This window comes from Onychomys torridus, chromosome 5 (genome assembly GCF_903995425.1).
Source record: "Onychomys torridus chromosome 5, mOncTor1.1, whole genome shotgun sequence".
Lineage (NCBI taxonomy): Eukaryota > Metazoa > Chordata > Mammalia > Rodentia > Cricetidae > Onychomys > Onychomys torridus.
This window is the reverse complement of record NC_050447.1, coordinates 91,766,730-91,788,521: the sequence shown is the minus strand read 5'-3', so window position 1 is coordinate 91,788,521 and position 21,792 is coordinate 91,766,730. Positions and strand designations below refer to the sequence as shown.

General features: G+C 46.6%; 1 protein-coding gene across 1 annotated transcript in view; it reads left to right on the top strand.

Moving 5' to 3' along the window:
* Galnt2 (polypeptide N-acetylgalactosaminyltransferase 2) overlaps nucleotides 1-21,792 on the top strand; it is a 130,237-nt gene that overhangs the window by 82,856 nt on the left and 25,589 nt on the right. The window contains exons 4-6 of the mRNA XM_036187695.1: nucleotides 20,698-20,796; nucleotides 21,021-21,088; nucleotides 21,304-21,369. Of these exons, the coding sequence (XP_036043588.1) occupies nucleotides 20,698-20,796; nucleotides 21,021-21,088; nucleotides 21,304-21,369 (233 nt within the window). The remainder of the gene's footprint in view (nucleotides 1-20,697; nucleotides 20,797-21,020; nucleotides 21,089-21,303; nucleotides 21,370-21,792) is intronic.

The following is a 21,792-nucleotide window of genomic DNA, read 5'->3' as shown; positions in this document are numbered from 1 at the left end:
AGTGATTGTGGATGGCTTCACAGTTTGCTGGGCTGTTGGGAGGGGATAGAAACTTACTAAGTGGACTTAGTTGAACAAAGTGAGGCCCTGTGGACTCTGTATTGCATAACTCCCCTTCCCCTCCCCTCCCCCATGCTTCCTGACAGCCGTAGGTGGGCAGCTTTGTCACTGCGCTTCTCCCTTACCACAGACCCTCAGCGATGGGCCACGTGACCATGGACTGAAGCTTCTAGAACTGGGGCCCAAAATAAGCCTTTCCCTCTTTGAGTTTACTCTGTGGGTCTTTTGTCATAGTAACAGATGGCTGACAAACACCACCAGTAGGTCTTGGCCAGGCTAGGCAACTGGAACCCTTAGGGTGCCACCTTGAATCTCAGTAGCCCTTGTCCCTAGGAAAACAGAAGGGTTATGAGGTTGTTTATATGTCTGCGGTATGCCACAAACACCAAGCCACGGTTAAAGCCCACAGGAGTCTGAGCGCCCAGCTTCAGGGCCCTCTCTGTGCTCCATTGCTGGGTGCAGCGGCCTTGCTGCCATGTGACCTGATGCACCTAGAATCAGGAAGCAATGAATATTGACAGCTGGCAGCTGAACTCAGTCCAGAGGGAAAGTGGGTTCTCTGGCACAGATGGAAGGATCCTGAGAAGCTGAAGGAAGGCTGGCTATCATTGTCCAGTTCAGCTTCTCCAGGCCAACAGGGAAGGGCCTGCCATCCATCAGTGTGTGCTTTCTTTTGATTCCCTTTATGTCCCAGCCACAGACTGCTCTTGGCCACTTTCCTCTCTAAGCACCCTCCCCTTTGAACCCTTTGAGGTGTGACAGGCACTAGAGAAAGGACCTGGCTGTGGCAATGTGTGGCTTGGGCAGCAGTTTCCCTTGGACTGTGCCAGCCTCTCTAAAGGCCAGCAGGGTGTTACCGCCTCCAAGATTTTCAGCAGGGTTACAAAATTTATCCCCACATGCCTAGCTACACATGTGGCTCAGTTTCTCCATCTGTTATGTGGGCAGAAATAGGTGATGCTAAAACAGTAATGCAGATTTGGTTTCTTATTCTTTGGCCCTTCCTTTCTTCCTGGGTCCTGGGCTTTGTGATAGCAGTGAGTACATCTCCCACCCCCCCCCCCACCCCCAGTTCTGCAGCTAGTTAAACAGCTCATGGCTGAGCAGCCATCACTTTCTAAGGTTGACCAGGGCTGGGGACACTTCCCTGAATCCCTGTGCTTTTGTTTGAGATTTGCTGGTAAGTTTCTGCTCATCCTGGTGGGCTGACACCCTTGTCATATGAAGTCTCTCCATTATTAGTTTTGTTTCCTGTACACATACTCGAACCTTCTCTGTGAAGTGTGTAGAGTGGCCTCTTATTTACTTCTGGACTTCCATCTGCTCTGACAAGCTTTGTCTTGAGGCAGGAGCATTTAGTCCTTGTGTGTTTGATGTGTGCTCTGGAGAACTGAGTTTAAGGCCAGTATCTCACTGTGTTCCAAGTCCTGCCCGCTGTTTCCTTTCCACGTGTACTTCTCCTTCTGAGTGAGTGCTTCTGTCTTATCATCCAGTTAAAGTTTCAACTGTGATAAACTAGCGGAGCCCAAGATGAATGAGCATTTGTTACTTCTTGAGCAGACACCTCCCCACCCCATTGTTTTCTGTACACACACACACACACACACACACACACACACACACCACCCGCCCCGTGAGAAGGGTGTGTGTATATGAGACAGACAGAACTGCTCAGGATGTCTTCAATGTCCTTCATTTCAGTAAATACCCTTCAGATTCATCCAGCATTTATGTTCCTATCCTCATTCCTCTTCCTGCCTGAGACCATTGTCCATCTGTATCCCATAAGCATGTCACGGTGGCTCCTCTTGGTACCAGTTCCCTGGCAGTAGATCTGTTGATCTCTTTGTCAGAAGACGTCTGTTTCACTTTCATTTTTGAGATGCTCCCGCTCCCCCAGTTCAGAGTGCAGAGCTCTTGGACGGCCTGCCGTTCCATCCGTCTTTGCCCTCCAGTTACTCTGTTACTCTCCCACTGTTCCTGGTGAACATTAACTGTGACGACTTCTTTGTGGTCAGTTTGTCTTTGATTACAGTTAGATTTTAAGATAGATCTCCTGTGTTTGCTTTTTAGTAATTTATAACAACTTGTGGACATTGCTTTTTGTTGTTTAAGCTGTTTGGGGGTTTGAAGGGTTTGAGGGATATGAGTGTCTGTAACCTCCCTTCTACCAGCCTTGTGTGCCCCTTCTAAGTCCCTCATCACATCCTGCCCTCTTATGTTCTTATTTTTATTCCTCTGTCTCCTTGTAGCCAGCTTCCTGCTCAGTGACTCCTGCACGTCAGTATTAAGTCTGCCTGAAATCTGTCTGCTGAATTCCCATGTAGAATTGCTGCATTCTGGTAGTGTAGAGATATTTGAAGGCTATACCTGCTGTTCCCATCTCCCAAGGAAGATATACTTAGCTAAGATAGGCAGATCACCTTTGTACCATGCAGAACTGAACCACAGGCTGGGTTCCATTGAGTGGAAGAGGTCTGGAAGATTCCAGGTCTTTCTCTTTCCAGGAGGCAGCCCCTAGGGTTACCACCCTAATTTCAGTCCCTTTGTTTTCAAGTCCTGACTTGAGTACTGGCCTCCCCAGCCTCCAGGGTACCTCCCAAACTTGAGTTGTTTTCCTGTCCATAAGGCCATTGTTCTGTGGGATATATTTTGCCCTGGTGGTTTCACAGGTGAGGGGAGGGCAACAAAAGTGCTGTCCCCACTCCCTGGTGCATCTGTCCAACTGGCCCCACTCTCCGGTGCTTCTGTTCCCCTGTCCCCACTCCCCGGTGCTTCTGTCCCCCTGGCCCCACTCTCCGGTGCATCTGTCCACCTGGCCCCACTCTCCGGTGCATCTGTCCCCTGTCCCCACTTCCCGGTGCATCTGTCCACCTGGCCCCACTCTCCGGTGCTTCTGTTCCCCTGTCCCCACTCCCCGGTGCTTCTGTCCCCCTGGCCCCACTCTCCGGTGCTTCTGTCCCCCTGGCCCCATTCCCCGGTGCTTCTGTCCACCTGGCCCCACTCCCCAGTGCATCTGTCCACCTGGCCCCACTCTCCGGTGCATCTGTCCCCTGTCCCCACTCCCCGGTGCATCTGTCCCCCTGTCCCCACTCCCCGGTGCTTCTGTCCACCTGGCCCCACTCCCCGGTGCTTCTGTCCACCTGTCCCCACTCCCCAGTGCATCTGTCCACCTGTCCCCACTCCCCAGTGCATTTGTCCACCTGGCCCCACTCCCCGGTGCTTCTGTCCCCCTGGCCCCATTCCCCGGTGCTTCTGTCCACCTGTCCCCACTCCCCAGTGCATCTGTTCCCCTGGCCCCACTCTCGGGTGCATCTGGCTGCCTGGCCCCACTCCCCGGTGCATCTGTCTACCTGGCCCGACTCTTGGGTGCATCTGGCTGCCTGCTGTCTCTTCAGAATTTTGAAGGCAATTTATGCATCTCATCCCTACCTCTTTGCTTTCCATGAGCACTTTTGTTCAAAGCAAAAGAATTTGTTGTCACTAAATGCAGAGGAATATCCGAGTATTTCATTTGGAATCCTAATCCAGCCTGAAATTAATGGTTCTTACATCTCACCCTGAGCAGCAGTGTCTGTCTTTGATGAGAGTGAATGGGTAAACAGAAGTGTCGTGGACACAGGGAGGGATGATGTGACTTTTGTCAGTATCTCTGTCATTTGTTACTCTGAGACCAAGATGGGGATGATCTCTGACCCTTAGTTTTTATTTGCAAAGCAGTCACAGTGTAGCTGTGACTGTCTCTTGGTGCTGTCAGTGAGCTTGGACATCCGTGGAAATAGGAAAAGGCTTGTGAACCCCTCACTGTGCAGGTGTTGATGTTTTGCTGTCCTGTGACCAGCCACTTGTGTTGTGTGAATCAGCTTGAGTAGACCAAGCTGTGCTCTGGGAAGCTTTGTTCTTGACTCATGTGGCATGCCAAGGTGACCTCACGGATAGACCCTGAGTATGCTGTGTTGCTTCATGAGTATGTGGTTCATTCTGCAGCAGAGCAGCAGGAAAGCAGTTTGAAGGAATGCCTTTGAAACCATGGCTCTGCCTACTACCGAGGGGATTGGAGCAGGAAAGCAGACTCAGCAGGATGGCTTGATAAAGAAGGTCAATACAAGCTATCCTCCAGCGGCCATCACCAGAGGAGCAATTGGATGTTTGTTTGTTTGTTTGTTTGTTTGCAGTACTGGAATTGAACCAAAGGCCTCACATATGCGAGGCAAGTGCTCCTCACTGGGGCACATCTCCAGCTGTCCTTTTCACTCTTTTGTTTTGAGACAGGGTCTCACTTGCCTAGGCTGATGTTGAACTTACTGTGTAGCTGAGACAGACCCTAAGCCTGAGTTCCTTCTGCCTCAGTCTAACTGGGCTTACAGATGCATAGCAACAGGCCCAGCTCATTTTTTTTTTTGAAATGGTAAAGTTTCATGTAGTATAGGAAGGTGACAAAATGCTATAAGGGTCTTGCCTTTCTGGGACAATTGGCCTACATTCCACACTTGAATGTCATTTTAGAATTACAACATCTTCTGCTGGTGAGCAGTCAATGACATTGGCTAATGAATGATACCTGTCTATTCTCTATTGTAGACATTTGCTCTTGAGATACTGGGTCTTGGTGATGGAGTCCATGAGTGCCCAGAACCCCCACTTCAGTCTAAAAAAAGGTTCAGACTAATACAATAACAGCTATTTACCTTAACTATATCCAGCTAACCATAGGAAGCTGAATGTATGTGCATATACATGTATACTGTGTGCATGAATGTGTGCATGCATATGCACATGCCATGGGTATAAGGAAGTGAGATTCAGAGGCACATTGTGAGACTGTTGGCTTGCCCTGCCCATCTAGGCCCATTTGTGCCACAGTCACAGAATGTTGGGTGCTTGCCTGAAGTAGAAGTGTGTATCTCTCCATTCCAGAGGATCACAGATCAGGGCATAGGTATTTGCTGTCTGGAGAGCTGGTTTCTGCTCCCAGGATGGCACCCTGGGTGCTGTGTGCTCTGGTAGAGGAAACAGGAGGTAGAGGGGTGCATTATTTCCTGTGAAATAATGTACAGTAAGAGCAGTGGTGCCTGGGCCTGCCCATGCACCTGATCATTCTCTTAGGGCCGACATGTGTGGCATGGATGGCAGATAGTGCAGTGCAGGACTTTTTCCAGCATTCCAGGCCCTTCTCCTGCATTCAGATTGGATCAAAATTTGCTGCCAAATACGATAAGAGTTACCCACCCATGGCTTTTTTTTCCTTTCTGCTATGATGTAGTTGTAGATGGAAAACTGGGTACTTATTAGGTAATGAGAAGAGAAGGAATGGTGAGTTTTTATAGGGTCACTCTGGTTTACACAGAACAGCCAACATCACCTCTAAGGGATGGTGGAAAGCCTGTGGTTCCAACGTCATATTGAGGTCTTCCTTGATGGCTACTTGCTGGTGGCCTTTTTATTTGTTCTGGCCACTAGCAAAGTGCCTCAGCCATCCAAGACTCTAGTTCCTCTGGCATGGCATGCCCCCTGGAGGTTTGCACACAGTAGTGTCCTCAGACAGAGGCTCCATGTCCTCACCTGAGGGTTTACACCTGTCTCATGCTTGGGCTTAGCAGTGCCAATCGGTGGAAATCAGGGTAAGATGGTGGCAGTGACAGTGTTGATGACAAGGATGTGGCAGCCCCCATTGCCATGGACCTTATCTCGGGCAGATAGGAGCTGGATTTGTTACAGCTTGTGTGGAACAGCCTTGCGTTGCAACCTCCTCTTGTCCTCCTTTCTCTAAATACTCCTGGTTTCTTAGACTGCTTTTTAAATTATTATTTTGAGAGCATTTTTTTAAGTAGGTGCATCTGTTGTATTTTTAAAAAGCAAAAAGGAAGCTACACCAGAAAGCTGAAAAGTACTCATAGTCTCTTCGGAATGTCCTTCAGAAGGACTTGTCCCTATGCTCCTGTTGCTATTGCCAGGCCAACCAGTGCTCCCCTGCTTCTGTGCCTCATGTGGGATGCGGTTTCTGGGGTCTTTTTGTTGCTGTGGCTTCCACTCTGTGTGGCTTTGTACCGCACAGCTATGCTCATGTAAGTGGCTCTCTGGGGTGGACTGTGACGTCCCTTTCTGTTTGCGGTGCTGACTATGTGGGGTGAACATTTTTTCATAATGTCTTTTGCTCACTGATTCAAAAGAAGATTCATTTGGAAGGGCAGGTGTTGTTTGGTTCTGACAAGGTCCCAGCATTTATTCTGTCTGCTGGTCAAGGCTGCTGCTCTGAGTTAATTCAGACTTCTGGGGCCAACGCCCTTGCCTTCTTCCTCTTCAGTTTCATTATTGCTAATAGACTGAGATGTGAAGGCAGGACAAAGGCATGCATCTCTTTAGGTGCTTACAAAAAGGTTCTTTGCAAAGGACTTGTTTCTTAAACTCTACCTGGGAACGTCATCTACACCTGTAGCTGTTTTACATGCTAATCCTTTGATGATTTCTAAAGGATTGCCCATAGATGTTGACATATGGTAAACTTTTCTGTTTTACCTGAATAGCTCTGGGGATTTTTGTCCTCCCAGAAGATTGTAAACCCTCCTGACAGTGCTAAACATGCCTGCCCTGGGTCTCTAGTAGCCATGAAATCTCTGTCTCTCACCATATGTACATGTGTCCTTCTCTTCCTCTCCCCTTTCCCTCATTGAGAACCAAGCTCCCATTTCTCTCAGATTTGCCCACAGTGGAAGGGGAAGTCCGCTAATGCCACTGGGTTCTGCACAGACTTACTTTGCATATGCATTCTAATGTTGTGTGTGTCCCCCTGCAGAACTGTCCTCTGGTCCTCATGTGGCCATTGTCATCTTGAAATCACATAGCAGCTGTGATTACTCCAAGACCCTCACAGGATCAGGCTTTGTTTGTTTGTTTGTTTTGTTTTTCAACACAGGGTTTCTCTGTGTAGTTTTGGTGCCTGTCCTGGATCTCGCTCTGTAGACCAGGCTGGCCTCGAACTCACAGAGATCTGCCTGGCTCTCCCTCCTGAGTGCTGAGATTAAAGGCGTGCGCCACCACTGCCCAGCCAAGATCAGGCTTTTAATATTCCCTGGGAGGAGCTTGCAAAGATACGAGAGCAGTTAAAAGTTGAAGGGGTGGAGACCTCTTCAGTTGTATAGCTTCCATGAAACTGCCCACATTCCTGTAACTTACCCCAAACTCACCAAGTCTCCATCTACATTTGGTCTGCCGTGGATGCCATATTTGGGGTGAATAGATGTTTGCTCACCTTCCCGTGGGGAAGTTCATAACCCCAGTGCGTTGGTCTGCCAGCCTTTTAGTGCTTTCTCCCACACACCCACCCTGTGAGTGCTGGGTGCTGAGTGCTGGGTACTGAGTGCTGGCTTTATGTTTAGTTGCCACAGTGCTGAGCCTCTCCTTGTATTATGAAATGGAGTGTTATCATTTCAGTTATTTTTAAGTCTATTTTAAAATAATCAAAATATTGTTATTTCCCACTTGTCTGGAGCTCTGCTTTGAGTTTCTTTTTTTAATACAGTGTGTGTTTAGGCAACAGTTTCACAATTGTATGAATTTTTTCCCCTTCCTGTCAGTTTAAACTTAAGTTGTTGGTATTTTCCCTCATTTTATCACTCAGGAGACAGATGTTACTGCTTCGTGATGTTATTTTCTTGCCAGGTACTGGTGGCCTTAGCATCATCATCTCTGGCTCTCTGTGGTTGGGGCTTTGTTCCAGATGTTCCACTAAATACTTGACACACATTTCTCATTCAGTTCTCACAGCAGCCTTAGAGGTAGGTACGTTCATTATCATTCCTGGGTCGTGTCAGTGAGAAAACAGAATCAGAGATTGCACACCTCTAGCTAAGCAGATGAGGGTAGCATGAACATTCCTGCTTGCAGGGGCCATGTCTTAATGTCCTCACTCTGTGTGTGTGTGTGTGTGTGTGTGTGTGTGTGTGTGTGTGTGTGTGTGTGTGTGTGTGTGTGTGTGTGTGTTTGCAAACACGTGCACATGCACCTGTGTTCAACTTGTAGTGGCCAGGAGTAGGGTATCTTCCTTAACTGCTCTTCACTTTATTTTTGAGACAGGGGCTCTCACTTAACTGGGAGCTCGTTGAGTTGGTTAGACTAGCTGGCTAGTGCACTCCATGGATCTGCCTGTCTCTACCCTCTTTCCTTCAGTGCTGGGGTTACCTGCTCCTGGCTTTCCCAGAGGTTCTAGGAATTGAACTCAAGTTTCCATGTTTGTGTGGAAGCGCTGTACTGACCGAGCCATACTCCCAGCCTCCATGTCTCCTTCCTCTACATGTTTTTTAGGTATGTTCAACACATTTTAAAGTACTCAGAATTGTTTCAAAGTGCAAAATAGTGCTGCTGCTGCTGCTGCTGCTGCTGCTGCTGCTGCTGGAGCTGCAGCCTGGCTGATCACGCTGAAAACCTGGATCTTCTGTCAGTCTATAATCCCCTCTATCATCACAGGGTTTTGCTTATTTCTAAGAACATCTGTTTAACCTACTGCAGTGTTGTAATCTGGCATATGGGAAGGATATATTCATGGGTTATATCGTTATCAACATAAAATTACCCCTTGTGTAACATTTTCCTTTTGCCACACGATTTAGCCTGCATGGCACTAATACACTGCTTTATTTTTCTTTATTTTGTTTTTGCACTGCACTGGGGGTTGAGCCAGGGCTTGCTCATGTTAGGCAAGCACTCTACCACTGAGCTACATCCCAGCCCTATTTTTGCTTTTAATTTTGAAACAGCGCCTACTAGATTTCCCATTCTTTAGCTCAGGCAAACCTTATAAGCTTCCCATTCTTATGCTTCAGCCTTTTTGGTGGTAGAAACAGCAGTGTGCCTCACAGGCCTGCCATTATTGCTGTGTATTTAGGTCTTCTGTTATTTTTCATTTCAGAGTACTATTTACCTTGAATTTGTACCTTGAGTCTTCTTTTGTTCCTGTAACTGAGTACTAGAGACTGGATAAGTTCTGAAGGTGAAAGTTTATTTGGCCTGTGGTTTTGGAGGCCCACTCAAGAGCATAGAGGGGCTGCGGCTTGGCCTCTGAGAGCCTTGTGCTGCTGGTTCAGCTTGTGACAGAAGGCAGCCATCGTGGAAGAGTGGGCAGGACATGCATGCTTCTGGCTCCTCCTCCTCCTCCTCCTAGATCCCGTGGGTCTGCCCCCCCATGTTTCCTTGCCAGGTCAGTCCCCCTCTTCAGTGCAGATGCTGCTGTACTTGCTGCTCTTCGCTTTATTTTCCCTCCAATTGGTTCACGAAGTTTTCTTCCTACTTATAACTCAGTTGCCACTTTAAGCAAAAGTAGTAATTAGACAAGTATTGATTTACTACTGAGAATAAAAGTGTGCCTGTTCTTAATGAGGAGCATATAAGCTTTTCTCTGTCCCATCTACTTTTTGTTTTGTTTGATATCTGGGATTACACAGATTATTGTAATTATCTTAAAATTGTTTGTGACCTTTTTTAATGTGTATGGGTGTTTTGCGTGCATGTAAGTCTTTTCACCACCCTGAGAGCAAGGCTGCTGGAGGCCCAGCATTCAGATACCCTGGAACTGGAGCTACAGGTGTTGTGGATTGTAAGTCATAATGTGGGTGCTTAGAATTGAACCCTAGTCATCTGGGAAAGCAGCCAGTGCTCATAGTCACTAAGACACCTCTCCAGCTCCCTGTAATCATCTTTTAAGAGATTTGTATTTGGGGAAATGGAGAGATTCCACATATGCCTCTTGCAGAGGACCTGAGTTCAGTTCCCAGAATCCACATCAGGTGCCTCACAAAGGCCTGTAACTCTAGCTCCAGGGGATCTGATGTTCTTTCCTGACCTGAGGACACTGTACATACACGTAATTTAAATGTATTTACACAGTTATTTGTACACACAGGTTAGACTGCACTGATGTGAGATAGTTTTATGTTTCTTTCTGTTGTATACTCCAGCTTTATTACATCTGTCAATTTTTTTTTTATTTGTGTGTGTGTGTGTGTGTGTGTGTGTGTGTGCATGTACACGTGCACCCGTGATAACACACATGTAGAAATCAGAGGACAGTTTGCAGGACTTGGTTCTCTTCTTCACTCTGTGGGTTCCAGGAATTGAACTCCAGTTGGTCAGGCTTGGTGGTAAGTGCCTTTACCTGAGCCGTCTCCCTGGCTTGTGCCCCAGGTTCTCTATCTGGATTAGGCTGGAGCTTCATGTGGTTTTGTTGGATGCTCATTATATCACTGATAATGCTTTAGGAGCCTTTGCTTTCCTGAGGATGGCTTTGCATGGCATCATGGAAACACTAAGTTCACAATACATAGGATAGATTTGTGGAAGCTGTGGTTTTCCTTGAATGTAGGGTGTGCCTTGCAACACTGTGTCATTGTTCCCTAGTGAACACTATTAGGGAAGCCTGAAGCCATCCCCATGGCAGGCATTTATGGTGTGGGGATACTTGATGCAAAAAAGATACTTTATTGCCCCGTTGAGTGAGGAATCTGGAAGTGGACAACAGAGACTGTGTCTTGGGCTGGGAATGCTTTAACTTCTCTCAGCCCTGTTTCAAGGTTTTGATTTTATATGTAGTCAGAAGTTTTTCAGTGTCCCACCTGGCCCGTAGTTGGGATAAATCTCTGACCCACAGTCCCATAGCCTTTTATAAAATAATCACACAGAGGCTTAATATCAATTATAACTGCTTGGCCATTTGCTCAGACTTATTACTGACTAGCTCTTATACTTAAATAAACCCATAATTCTTACCTGTCTTTAGCCATGTGGGTTGGTACCTTTTCTCAGTTCTGCCTTTACATCTTGCTTCCTCTTTGTCTGGCTGGTGACTCCTGACTCAGCCTTCCTCTTCCCAGAATTCTCCTTGTCTACTTATCCCACCTATACTTCCTGCCTGGCTACTGGCCAATCAGCATTTTATTTATCACCCAATCAGAGCAATAAATTCACAACATACAGAGCAGCATCACCTATCATTTCCCCTTTTCTTTATATTTAAAAGGAAGGTTTTAACTTCACTATAGTAAAATTATATATAACAAAACAGAATCAAGCACGAATTATAGTTATAATATCTAGTCTATTTGCATTTGGCAAAATTAAAGAAAATATTCTATCTATCCTATATTTGTGAGTCTAAAGTTTCATATCTAATCTATCTTTTATCATAACCAAGGAAAATTATAACTATCTAGTCTTCAACTACATCAAAGGCTCCAGAAAGATACAGTATTACCTAAGTAAATAAGAAGTGCATTGTAAGCAACTTCAAAAAATCTGGAATGACAGAGACAGCTGGCTGCCTGGACAGTCATCCAAAGTTCCTCTGCAATGTTGGGGCATCCATCTTCAGCTTTTAGGCCTAGAGTTTTTTAGTCACTTCTCCATGTGTCCTGTTGAATGTCTGGCAGTCTCCTCTGTGAGGCAGGAACCTGCAGGACCATCTCATCTTGCAAAGTGCATTGGTCACCTTCCAATGGGTCCTGAATGTCCAGTTTATATAACATACTGTCAATCAGTTGACACAAGAGCACTTTTTTGCCCAGCGGCTAACTTTTGCCACAAAGAAAGCAAACTCCATAATGAGTTTCTTCAATGCCCATCATCTTCCCTGAAGTATTTGGTGCTGCCAGGAGCAAATGTGTCTCATTGTTCAGAAAAGTCTTAAGTTTTAAAACATTTCCATATTCTATAGGTCTTTGAAGTATTTGAAGATTACCTACCTAACTGAAATATATCTATGTATACCTAGAAAACTTAATATGATAAATGTGATTACCATAAATGACTATTATTCTGTATTTCATAATTATCCATTATAGTTCAAATGACTTAATAACACCTTAAACAAGAGTAGAAATATACATACATTATAACAAAATTAACTTTAAATTTTTATCAGTAAATTAAAATCCATAGCAATGTAAAACATTTCAAATAAGTTATTGTTCTTTAAAAGTAGATTCAATAATCTACTCTTTTATCATATCTATATCCTACATCTATATCATATTCCCCTTTCTTCTTTTAGAAAGAGATTGACTGTGACCAATAACAATTTGCACCAACAATCTAAACTAAGACAAACATCCACAATTCATTTTTTGGGAATGTGGGTATGGTTTTCTAGGCTACTTCCTGCTGATAAAGGGCGCTGTATTCTTATGGGGATCCTGAGAAAATTAAGAATTATGGTCACGTACTGACAAGAATAGTCTGTGAGGCTGCATTGTCTGAGCCAGTTGCCTTGAAACCGTTCTGGATGTTGGATCATCTGGGCCATGGTGTCATTGGAGACCTTTCAAGGGGTCTTGGCTAGTTAAAACATATTAGCCTGAAAGCAATCCATAGGTTCTCATCTTCTGTGGAAACAAAAGCAGAATCTCCTTTCCAAAGCAACTTATTCTTAGACATAAATTCTGAAATTGAGATACCTTTAAAATATACATATTGATTTAACTCAGCAGCTTTTACAATCAAATGTCTCTCTGCAGTTAAAATCTCAAAGACAATATAATCCAGACTCTGTGTGATTTCCATCTTTACATGGCTTACTTTTTTATATTATTTTTACTATCTCTTTAAAGACTTTATTTTTTTAAAATTTCCTATTTTTTATATAACTATCTATATTCATTTTCTTCTCTCTTCCAAGCCCACATACATTTTTACACACACTGTAAACCATTTAAAGTCTTACTCCATCTGAATCTGCCTTATTGTGAATCTGTTGCTTTAAACTGCAGCATTACTAGGACTGAAATGGCAGCTTTGGCTGCTGACTCTGCCCACCTCAGTTTTCCAACATGGTGGTGGTATGTTTACTGCCAGCTGTGGGTCTGGGAGCCATGTGTACCACCAACTCTCAGAAGCAGTGGGTCTGTGCCTCCATTAAAGCAGCATGTAGTCCAGAAAACTTTTTTTTTTAACTAGCAAGAGCTAAATCCACCATGCAGCGTACTGTGACTTGGAGATGCCTCTGTGTACCATGGCAGGAATCCACCATGCTGCTTGGCTCAAGCCCATAAGCCTTGAACCTGCCATACTGTAGCTCTCAGTGTCTCTGTATCACCGCTTTCCTGAGAGACACTACTAGGAAGCTGCTCTTGGCTCTGTTTTAGAACCTTTTTTTTTTTTTTTTTTAAAGCTTTCTCAGGTTTTGAGTGGAAATTCTTGCCCTATGTCTGGGTACAATTTTCTGCCTCATCATCTTTGCCTGTGTGGTTGCAAGAAGGTTGCCACAGCTCCATACGTCATGATCGTTTGCAGACCAGCCACAAGTGGGCAGAAGTGGGCTTTTCTTCAGTGACTCCTTTTGATCTGGAAGCTGATCTGTCCCAGAAGCCTCCAGGACTTGCTGCTATAGTCCTTGGGCCAGACATCAGCTATGGCTGCTTGTGACCCAGAAGCAAGTGAACTTTTCTTAGATCACAGGCTCACCCTCACAAATCAAAGCCCATAAGAAGGGAGGTGACAGGACTGAGTCTGTCTTGCTGGACAGGCACACCTGCCTGCAGATCCACAGAGGCCCCAATGTCCTGGGTGAAAACCGAAGTACAGCAGCTGTTGACGCCTAGGAGCCCGGGTCCAGTTTATTTGTTACTGTACCTGCCATTTTGTCATCAAAGGGAGGTTGATCTTCCCCAAGATTCCAAAGAAATGCTGTTCACTCACTGCGAGTAGGTTGAGAGAGCTCAGCAGGTCACAGGCTGTGTTTGAAGAGATGGACAGTGGTGCTGTCCTGTCCACAGTATGATGCTGACAGCCTCCTGCTTCACGGCCACCTCCACACACCCAATGATTAAATGCCCGTCTGTCCTTCATCTTTGAGAACAGAGGGGCCAAAAGCGGCCTACAGTTGCCAGCTGATCTATTGCCAAACATGCCAAAATACAGAACATTGGGGGCATCCATGGTCAGGCGGGTCCCAGACCACCTGCTGGGCAGAACTCATGATCTTGCCCATCAGCTCCAGGTTGGAAGAATAACTGCCACGGCCATGAGGTGTTGGCACTTGACCTGGAGGAGCTAGGTGGAGGAGGGGAAGTAAGCCACTTACCCAAACAGCCCCTGGGAAGGTTGCTTTGGAATTAGCCACCTGGAACCAGAGGACTAGAGCAAATGGAGGCATGGCTGCTCCGTGGAAATGAAAACTGGGCCATCCCACACTGTGGAAGCTGGAGTTAGAGGGAGTCTACAGCTGAGGACCAAGGTAGGCATCTAGTCAAGCAAGGGGAAGGAATGGACTGTGGTTCCTATTGGCTACTCTGCAGTTGAGCTTCTGAGAGGGTCCCTGTCATCAGGAAGAACGAGTGCAAAGGACTCAGAAATGACTCCAGCCCTAATGGCAAGTGCACACTGCTGGTGAGGTATGCTTGGTGAGGCCAAGGGAGCACTCGACACAGCTCTGTCCAAGGCTGGTGTTTCCTCAGTGCCTATAGCTTTTGACTCTTGTGAACATTTTCAGTTAGAATTTAATGTCTGGAAAACATGAGACAGTGGAGCGAGTGTAGATAATAGTCCTGAAGAGTCTCCCTCCCTCACACAGCTCAGCTTGCTGAGAGCACCAGATGAGGCTCTGCAGGTGCACACTTTGTTCTGTGAGCTGGGTACCACCTCTCCAGCCATTCACCCTGAAGTGTGTGGAGAGCTGGTCTGGTCTGTTGGCCTGTGTGTGTGTGTGTGTGTGTGTGTGTGTTTGTGTGTGTGTGTGTGTGTGCACGCGTGCGCGCACACGTGCTTTCTTCTTGTACCCTTAGCTTCCCAAAGGGTAGGAAGCTTTCAGAGGCAGAGCAGCCAGTAAGATAAGCTGTGTCATGAGATGATGAATGTTGTGGTTTTGAACTTGGCTCTTATTATGTTTGCAGTGTGTGGTGCCAGGCTCCAGGACGTGAGAAAGCTGTTTTAGGTTAATAATGGTGACATGAAACAAACAAACCCAGGGTGAATAGGGCTTTGTCAGACCTGCTGGCAGCCCGACCTTTAGAAGAAGCTTAATTTCAGAGCAGCCTGCAAAGGTCATTAAATATTTTAGGGTTTGGCTCTCTGGTGTTAGAAGACTCAGAACAATCTGAGTAGATATCAGGGCTGGCTAGAAGCCATCTGGTGGCTGGATATCCTGTCTCTGCTGTTGGGAGGGTCACTAAGAGCATTTTGATTAAGCAAACATTATATAACAGCTGGTTTGGTTCTTTTAACTTTTTTTTTTCCCCTTCTGCTTCCATTTCTAATTCACAAGTTATCCAATTGCTCACCTAGGCTTCTAAAAGATTCCATAGCAACCACTTCAAAATATGGAGCTACCCTGTGTTGTTTTGGTAGACAGAATAAAAAGCTTGAGACATGCTTGTGGCCCAGGTTGGGATGGGGTGGGCCCATTTCCAGCATGCCCATGCTGCCCATGCTGCGCTGGTGGCTGGGTCTGCTCTGTGTGCTGTTGACTGTGGTCAGAGGCAGGGATGGCAGAACACTGCTGCCAGAGGGGCCTCTCTTACAGGTTTCCTGAAAGGAAGTCAGTATGGGGGTTTCACAAAAAAACAAAAACCAGGTTTTCTGGATGACCCAGCCATACCTCTCCTGGGGACTTACCTAGAGGACATGCAAGTCAAGATCACACAGACAGACACTTGCACATTGGCTTTTATTGCAGCTCTGGTTATAGCAGCCATGATACAGAGCAGCCCAGGTGCCACCAGCGTGGGAAAAGACAGGGAAACTGGGATTGTTTCGGCCATAAAGAAGGAACAAAGTCATGCCATTTGTAGGAAAATGGATGCAATGTGGGATAATCATATTCAGTGAATTAAGCCAACCTCAGAAAGATATTATATGTTTTCTCTCATTTGTAGATCCTAGACTTTAGATAAATACATAAAATCATATGTATAACATAAAAGTAGAAATGAAACTGGTTAGGTTGGAACAAAGGAGACCCTTGGGAAGGAAGAGGGTATGTGGGAGATAGGCTTAACACCAATACATATGTATATGAAAACTTAAAAAATAAGTATTTTTTGAAAAATGAACCTAAGGACAGCTGCTTCAGCATAGCCCAGGTTTTTGTTTTGTTTTGTTTTCTTGCCTGGTCTGCTTGTTCAGTTCATGGACACTACTGAGCCAGGCACCTGCATTTTACTAAGCTCTGCACACAAGTCTGGTGACTCCTGGCCAACTTGGCTTTGTGGTGGTCAGCGGTCTGCAGTCTTAGCAGCTGCCTGCCCTGTGCCAGCTTTTGAGTGGGCAACAAGTTTCCAGCCCCATATCAGTGGTCAGCTCTGGCTTAGCAAGAGCCCTGGCCACACAGCAGTAGACAGTGCTGTTCCAGACACTTTGGGGAGCATTGTAGCAATCGCCATGAGAGCCTCCAGTAGCCATTGGCTCTTCTCACAGCCGACATCCCAGGGTCAGGGTGGGAACAGCCCTTCCTGCAGAGGATCTATTTTCAGTTTCTTAGACTTTCAAGACTTTTGGCTGTTAGCATGTTGTGGAGACTCCCATGCGTACGAGTGCTAGGTGGGTGGGAAAGGAGAAGTCAGAGCAGCCACGGGCTCCCAGCCCTTTACCTTCCCACTTGACTGCAAGAGCAGACCTCAGCTCAGGCTAGAGGCAGACACCTCCCCACTGTCTTCACAGAGCCAGGGTGGTACTCAGTACCCCTAATTCCTCTTGGCCAGAGCAGAACTCCCATGTTTCCAGGTGGGGACTAAATAACCCAAGTCAACTTTGTTCCTTATATGGGGCAGCCTGGTCTGTTCCTACCCAAGGGGCAGGATAGCAGGATAAACCTGAAAGAGAAGGGGGCAGGGGGAGGTGAGCACACTAGGAAAGTGAAACAACAGAGAGAGCTGTGTGCAGTTTTGGCTTAAAAATACATTTCCAAGGCTAGCTGTTAGCCGAAACAGAACACATGGTTTAATAACGTGGGCTGGGAAACAACCAGAGCAGCTAAGAGCATAAGAAAATGGCAAGGACACCTCTAAGCAAAGAAGTTTTAAACTTAAAGGGAATGGGTAATTTTCTAGGAAAACGTTATTACCAAATTCACTCAAGAAATAGAAACCATGAGCTGGGCATGGTGGTGCATATTTGCCATCTCAGCACTTTGGGGTGAGAATTAAGAGGCTGTGTGACCTCGGGTTTGCAGGGGAGTGACTTGGTACACAGATTGCTCTCTCCTTCTTCCTGATGGAGAGTAGGAAGGGACAGTATGACCTGAACACAGCAGGGTTGTATGGCAAAGCTGATATGCCCAGGCGAGCAGTGATTCTCTGTGTATCCTCTACATCAACTCTGAGCCTGTGCAGGTTGATACCATGTGTTGTTCAGGGCTATGTATGTGATTTATTGAAAACATACCTAGGAATGACTGAGCACCCCAAATCTGGGGTAGTGGTTCCCTCCACTGACAATGGGGGCAGAGGTGGAAAGGGACATGGAAGGATGATAACTATTGCTTGTCACCTGCCATTTCATTTGAGAATTCTGAACCAAATAGCACTATTACAGACTGTTAAGACACAACTACAGAGTGAAGGCCTACTTGTTTGTTATTGTCTCTACATTAACTAATGAGCTACATAACGAACGTCTTGATGTCACATGAGTTGAGGTTGCCTGCCAAGAGACCCAGGGGCCTTCATCACCTTGATGACTTTATTGTAGCCAGGACTTGACCCTCACCTTAGGCATATGACATGTTCTGGTCAATTTCTTACTGTGTGTCCTCAGCCTTACCCTTGTGATGCCTATGGACAGTGCCAGGATCAGTAAGGCCACCATATCAAGGTCAGGTCACAGTGACTTGTATTACTCTTTACAAATGACCCAGCAGTATTTAGGATCATTCAGTCTGTGAATGTAGACTGTAAATTCAGTTGTCCCTGAGAGTCAGCTGTAGCTTTGATTTGCTGTTGGGAAAAGTAAAGCAGAGAAGGGAAAAGGCCCCGTATTTGCAAAGAGGACAGTCATGTCCTGGAGAAGCAGGATTCTTCTGGACCTATTTCCTGCTAAACTACAGATTTTTAAACATCTTTTAATTTTACTTTTTAAATTCATATATGTATACTATATTTATGTAGTTTTCCCCAGCCCCTCCACTGCCCCCTTGTCAAATTCATGGCCTCTTTCTCTTTAATTATTATTGTTACTATTTATGAATATATATAAATGCAACCTGCTGAATATATTTAGTGCTGCTCGTGTGTGTGTGTGTGTGTGTGTGTGTGTGTGTGTGTGTGTGTGTGTTTTCTCTTTATGTGTCTGGTTTGTCAAATTGCCATTTTAATGGACAGGAAGCTTCCAGAATGACTATATCATGTCAAGTCTTTGGAGCCTCAAATGAGCTAGGCCCAGAATAGGCTTCTAGTGGTGTGGCTCTGGGAAAAGACCCCAGCTGCAGCCTCCCCTTGCTGTCAACTGCTCAGTCCTGCATGGCTGGGGACAAAGCACCCCACAGGTGACTCTTAACAGCTGCCACTCCCGGCTCTCACTGCCTCTGGAGAGGCAAGGACTGGCTGACAGGGCCAAGAAGATTCTTTAAATGCAAAATTAATTGCTTTTCTCTTTTTAAAGAGAGTCCCCTGGGGCCCCATCTTGGTTGAGTGTGAGACTTATCTGGATTCATGCATACACTCCAACCCATGGGGTGTGAGAGCCTTCGTTTCTTCTTGTTACTACTCCTCTACCTTAAGATGGGATCCTGCTGAAGCCTCATGATTGCTAAGACTGAGAGCCTGATGCCTTATGAATTTGTAGAGGGGCTTTAATAAAATGGTGCGAAGCAGCAGCCAGCCCTGCTTCTTCCAGAAATGCTTCCAGAGCCCAGGAGACTTCCAAAAGCTCCTGGAAGATGAGCTCCTGCAGAGAGAAGGAAAAACGAGAGAATAGGGCATGATTGCATGGACCTAGAATCCAGCAATTTGAGAATGAAAAATGCTGCCCGTGTTTCTCACATTCCCACCCAGCCATGTAAACCCTATTGAGTCTCTCAGCCCCAATCTGCTGGCTCAGTCATTCCTTCTGGTCTAAGTGGAGACCTGGCTGCAGAGGGTGAGGTGCCTCAAGCACGGAGCCCTCCTCCTGTAGCATTACAGTTGGCTTCTTGACAGGGACATCATGTGGTAATTTGTTTAGAGTTGAAGCTTTGCAGAATCTTTAATATAACTTTCTGCTAATTTTTATCAGTTTGCTTGTCCATGAAGGATCGTTTATAGTGAGACCAGATACTAACTGTAGAATTCATTCCCCTAGCCCCCCAAACAACTGCTACACATTTTTTTTTTTTTGGTGATTAATTAAAAGGAACTTGCTCTAATGACTAAAATTAACCAAAGACACCCCTTCTGCAATCCTAGCCTAATTGCCTTCTAATTGCACTGCTTTTCTTGCTTATGCTCAAGTCTGTGGGTCTGAGCTCATTTTGTCAGTCCTAGGGGAGCACATATGCCCTGGCGCTTGCCCTTTCAACATCTCTGCTGCTGCTGTCGGCAGCTGCTACTCTAGCGTCCACCTCATTGCTCAGTGGTTGAATGTTGAGCCCTGACTGAGCTCTAGGGTTCTTCTAAAATCCATCTCCTTCTCCTACTTATTCTCATTCAAGATAGATACTAATTGGGACTGATGATAAAGCTGCAAGATAAACTGAGTCTTCAGTGCGTAGGGCCATGGAGGAGCCTGGGGCAGGGACTAGATCCCCTTGGGGTTCGCAGTTCCCTCCTCAGTTCAGTACACCCTCTCAACTCTGCTACACTGCTGGGCTCCCTCCCACTCTGGAGTCAGTGGCATCACAGTTGGCGACTCAGGACTCTGGCTGCACTCAGACACAGCTGACAGTTTCCTGGGGCTCTGACAAGTCCTCCACCCTCCCTAGAGGACCATGTAGAGACTGGGACACTGCTCTGTGCTGGCATCCCCAGACTGGCCTGCAAAGGAGTCCTCACATGGGTTCTGCTGAGCTGGATGGGTATTTTGACCATGTGATACTTGAACATTTCAGCCAAGGCCCAGAAGAGGTGTCTTTAAAACTGGTCTTCACATGTGAGGCATTCACAGAGTCAAACGAAGAGGTCCTGTGGCCTCTGGCATCTTTGCCAGCCTAGGTCCTTATGCCCTTGTGCTTCAGGTAGTCCTAATGTGCCTGACCACCTGCTAGCCCTGTTTCCATGAACACAGTCACCAGGTTACTTGGAGGCCTGGCAGATCTTGTGAAGGACAGCAGTCAGTGGGTTGTTACTGTGAGAGCCGATCACTCAGGCAGCACATGCCTGCCACAGACAAAGCACAAGGTGAGGAGAAAACAATGCACCAGTTCCCCAGAAATAACTGCTGAGAACCGAGGCAAGCGTGTGGCTGAGGTGTGTCTGCCTGAATGTGGGAGGACTTCACTGCTTTAGAACACACAATTTGCATGTTAGAAACCTGCTTCCACTTCATACAGCTTGCAGAACTCCCTTGTCTGCAAGCAGAATCTGGTTGTATCTTCTGTTTCCATATGTCCCATCTATACCAGAACCTCACACAGCTGATGGGCTGGCCACATTCTTTTGGTCTTGGCAGCCCACTCTACTTGTCAATCAGGGATCATCCCGGCTGGTTGTATCCTTTGTCCACAGGATAGTCTTTCTTTTTCCTCAGGTGTCAGCGGAAGCAGTGGCGGGTGGACCTGCCAGCCACCAGCGTGGTGATCACATTTCACAATGAAGCCAGATCAGCCTTGCTGCGGACAGTGGTCAGGTGAGGCCAACAGATAGCTCCTGTATCTCACAGGAACGGTGGAAGTTCCTAACAACAGCTGCTTCTCGGGCACAGACAGCAGGGGCTACAGACAAGGTCATCTAGCTGCCAAGCATGGGGTATGGGGTAGCTATTGGCTCCTCTAGCCAAGCTGGGAACCACAAGAGAGGCAGCTTCAAGCAGAGTTCTCCCTTACAAGGCTCTGTCCCTCTGTCTGTTCTCAGTGTCCTTAAGAGGAGTCCACCGCATCTCATCAAGGAGATAATCCTGGTGGATGACTACAGCAATGACCGTGAGTTCCACAGCCTTACCCCTGGCATCAGCCTTCCTGGTTTGGGGGTGTCTGGGAGGAGTGACCTAATGCAGTATGGCATGGAGCAGGCACCTGGTGCAGGGAAGAGATGTCCTCCAGAGACCCCAGGGAAAAGGTGACTGAGTATGTGGCCCCCAGCCTAGAGCCCTGTGTAGACTCAGGTTCACCATTCTCTGCCTCTTTTCTCTCCTTAGCTGAGGACGGGGCCCTGTTGGGGAAAATTGAGAAAGTGAGGGTCCTCAGAAACGACCGACGGGAAGGTAAGAGAGTCCCTTTCTTGCCGCACTTTTGAGATGGTGTGTGTTTTTCTCATTGGTGTGACAGATGCAATTTAAGGAAGGAAGGAAGGGTTTGTTTGGGCTCCTAGTCCGCAGGGATGCAGTCCATCATGACGGCAGGAAGGTGAGGCAGCTGGTCACAGTGGGCTGCGGCAAGCGGACAGAAATGAGTACTGGTGCTCAGCCCACTTTCTCCATATGTAGCCAGGACCCAGCCCATGGGAGCAGGCCACCCACTTGTGACCTGATCTCAGAAAATTCCCCTCAGACACACGTGGTGACTTTGAAGTCCTGTCAAGTCAAGATTGACCATCACACGCTAGACTCCTGTGTTGTGCTATACACCACTCTTGCTCTGGAGGAGTCAGATCGTTCTGAATGACATCTACTGTGGAAGAGGCGTCA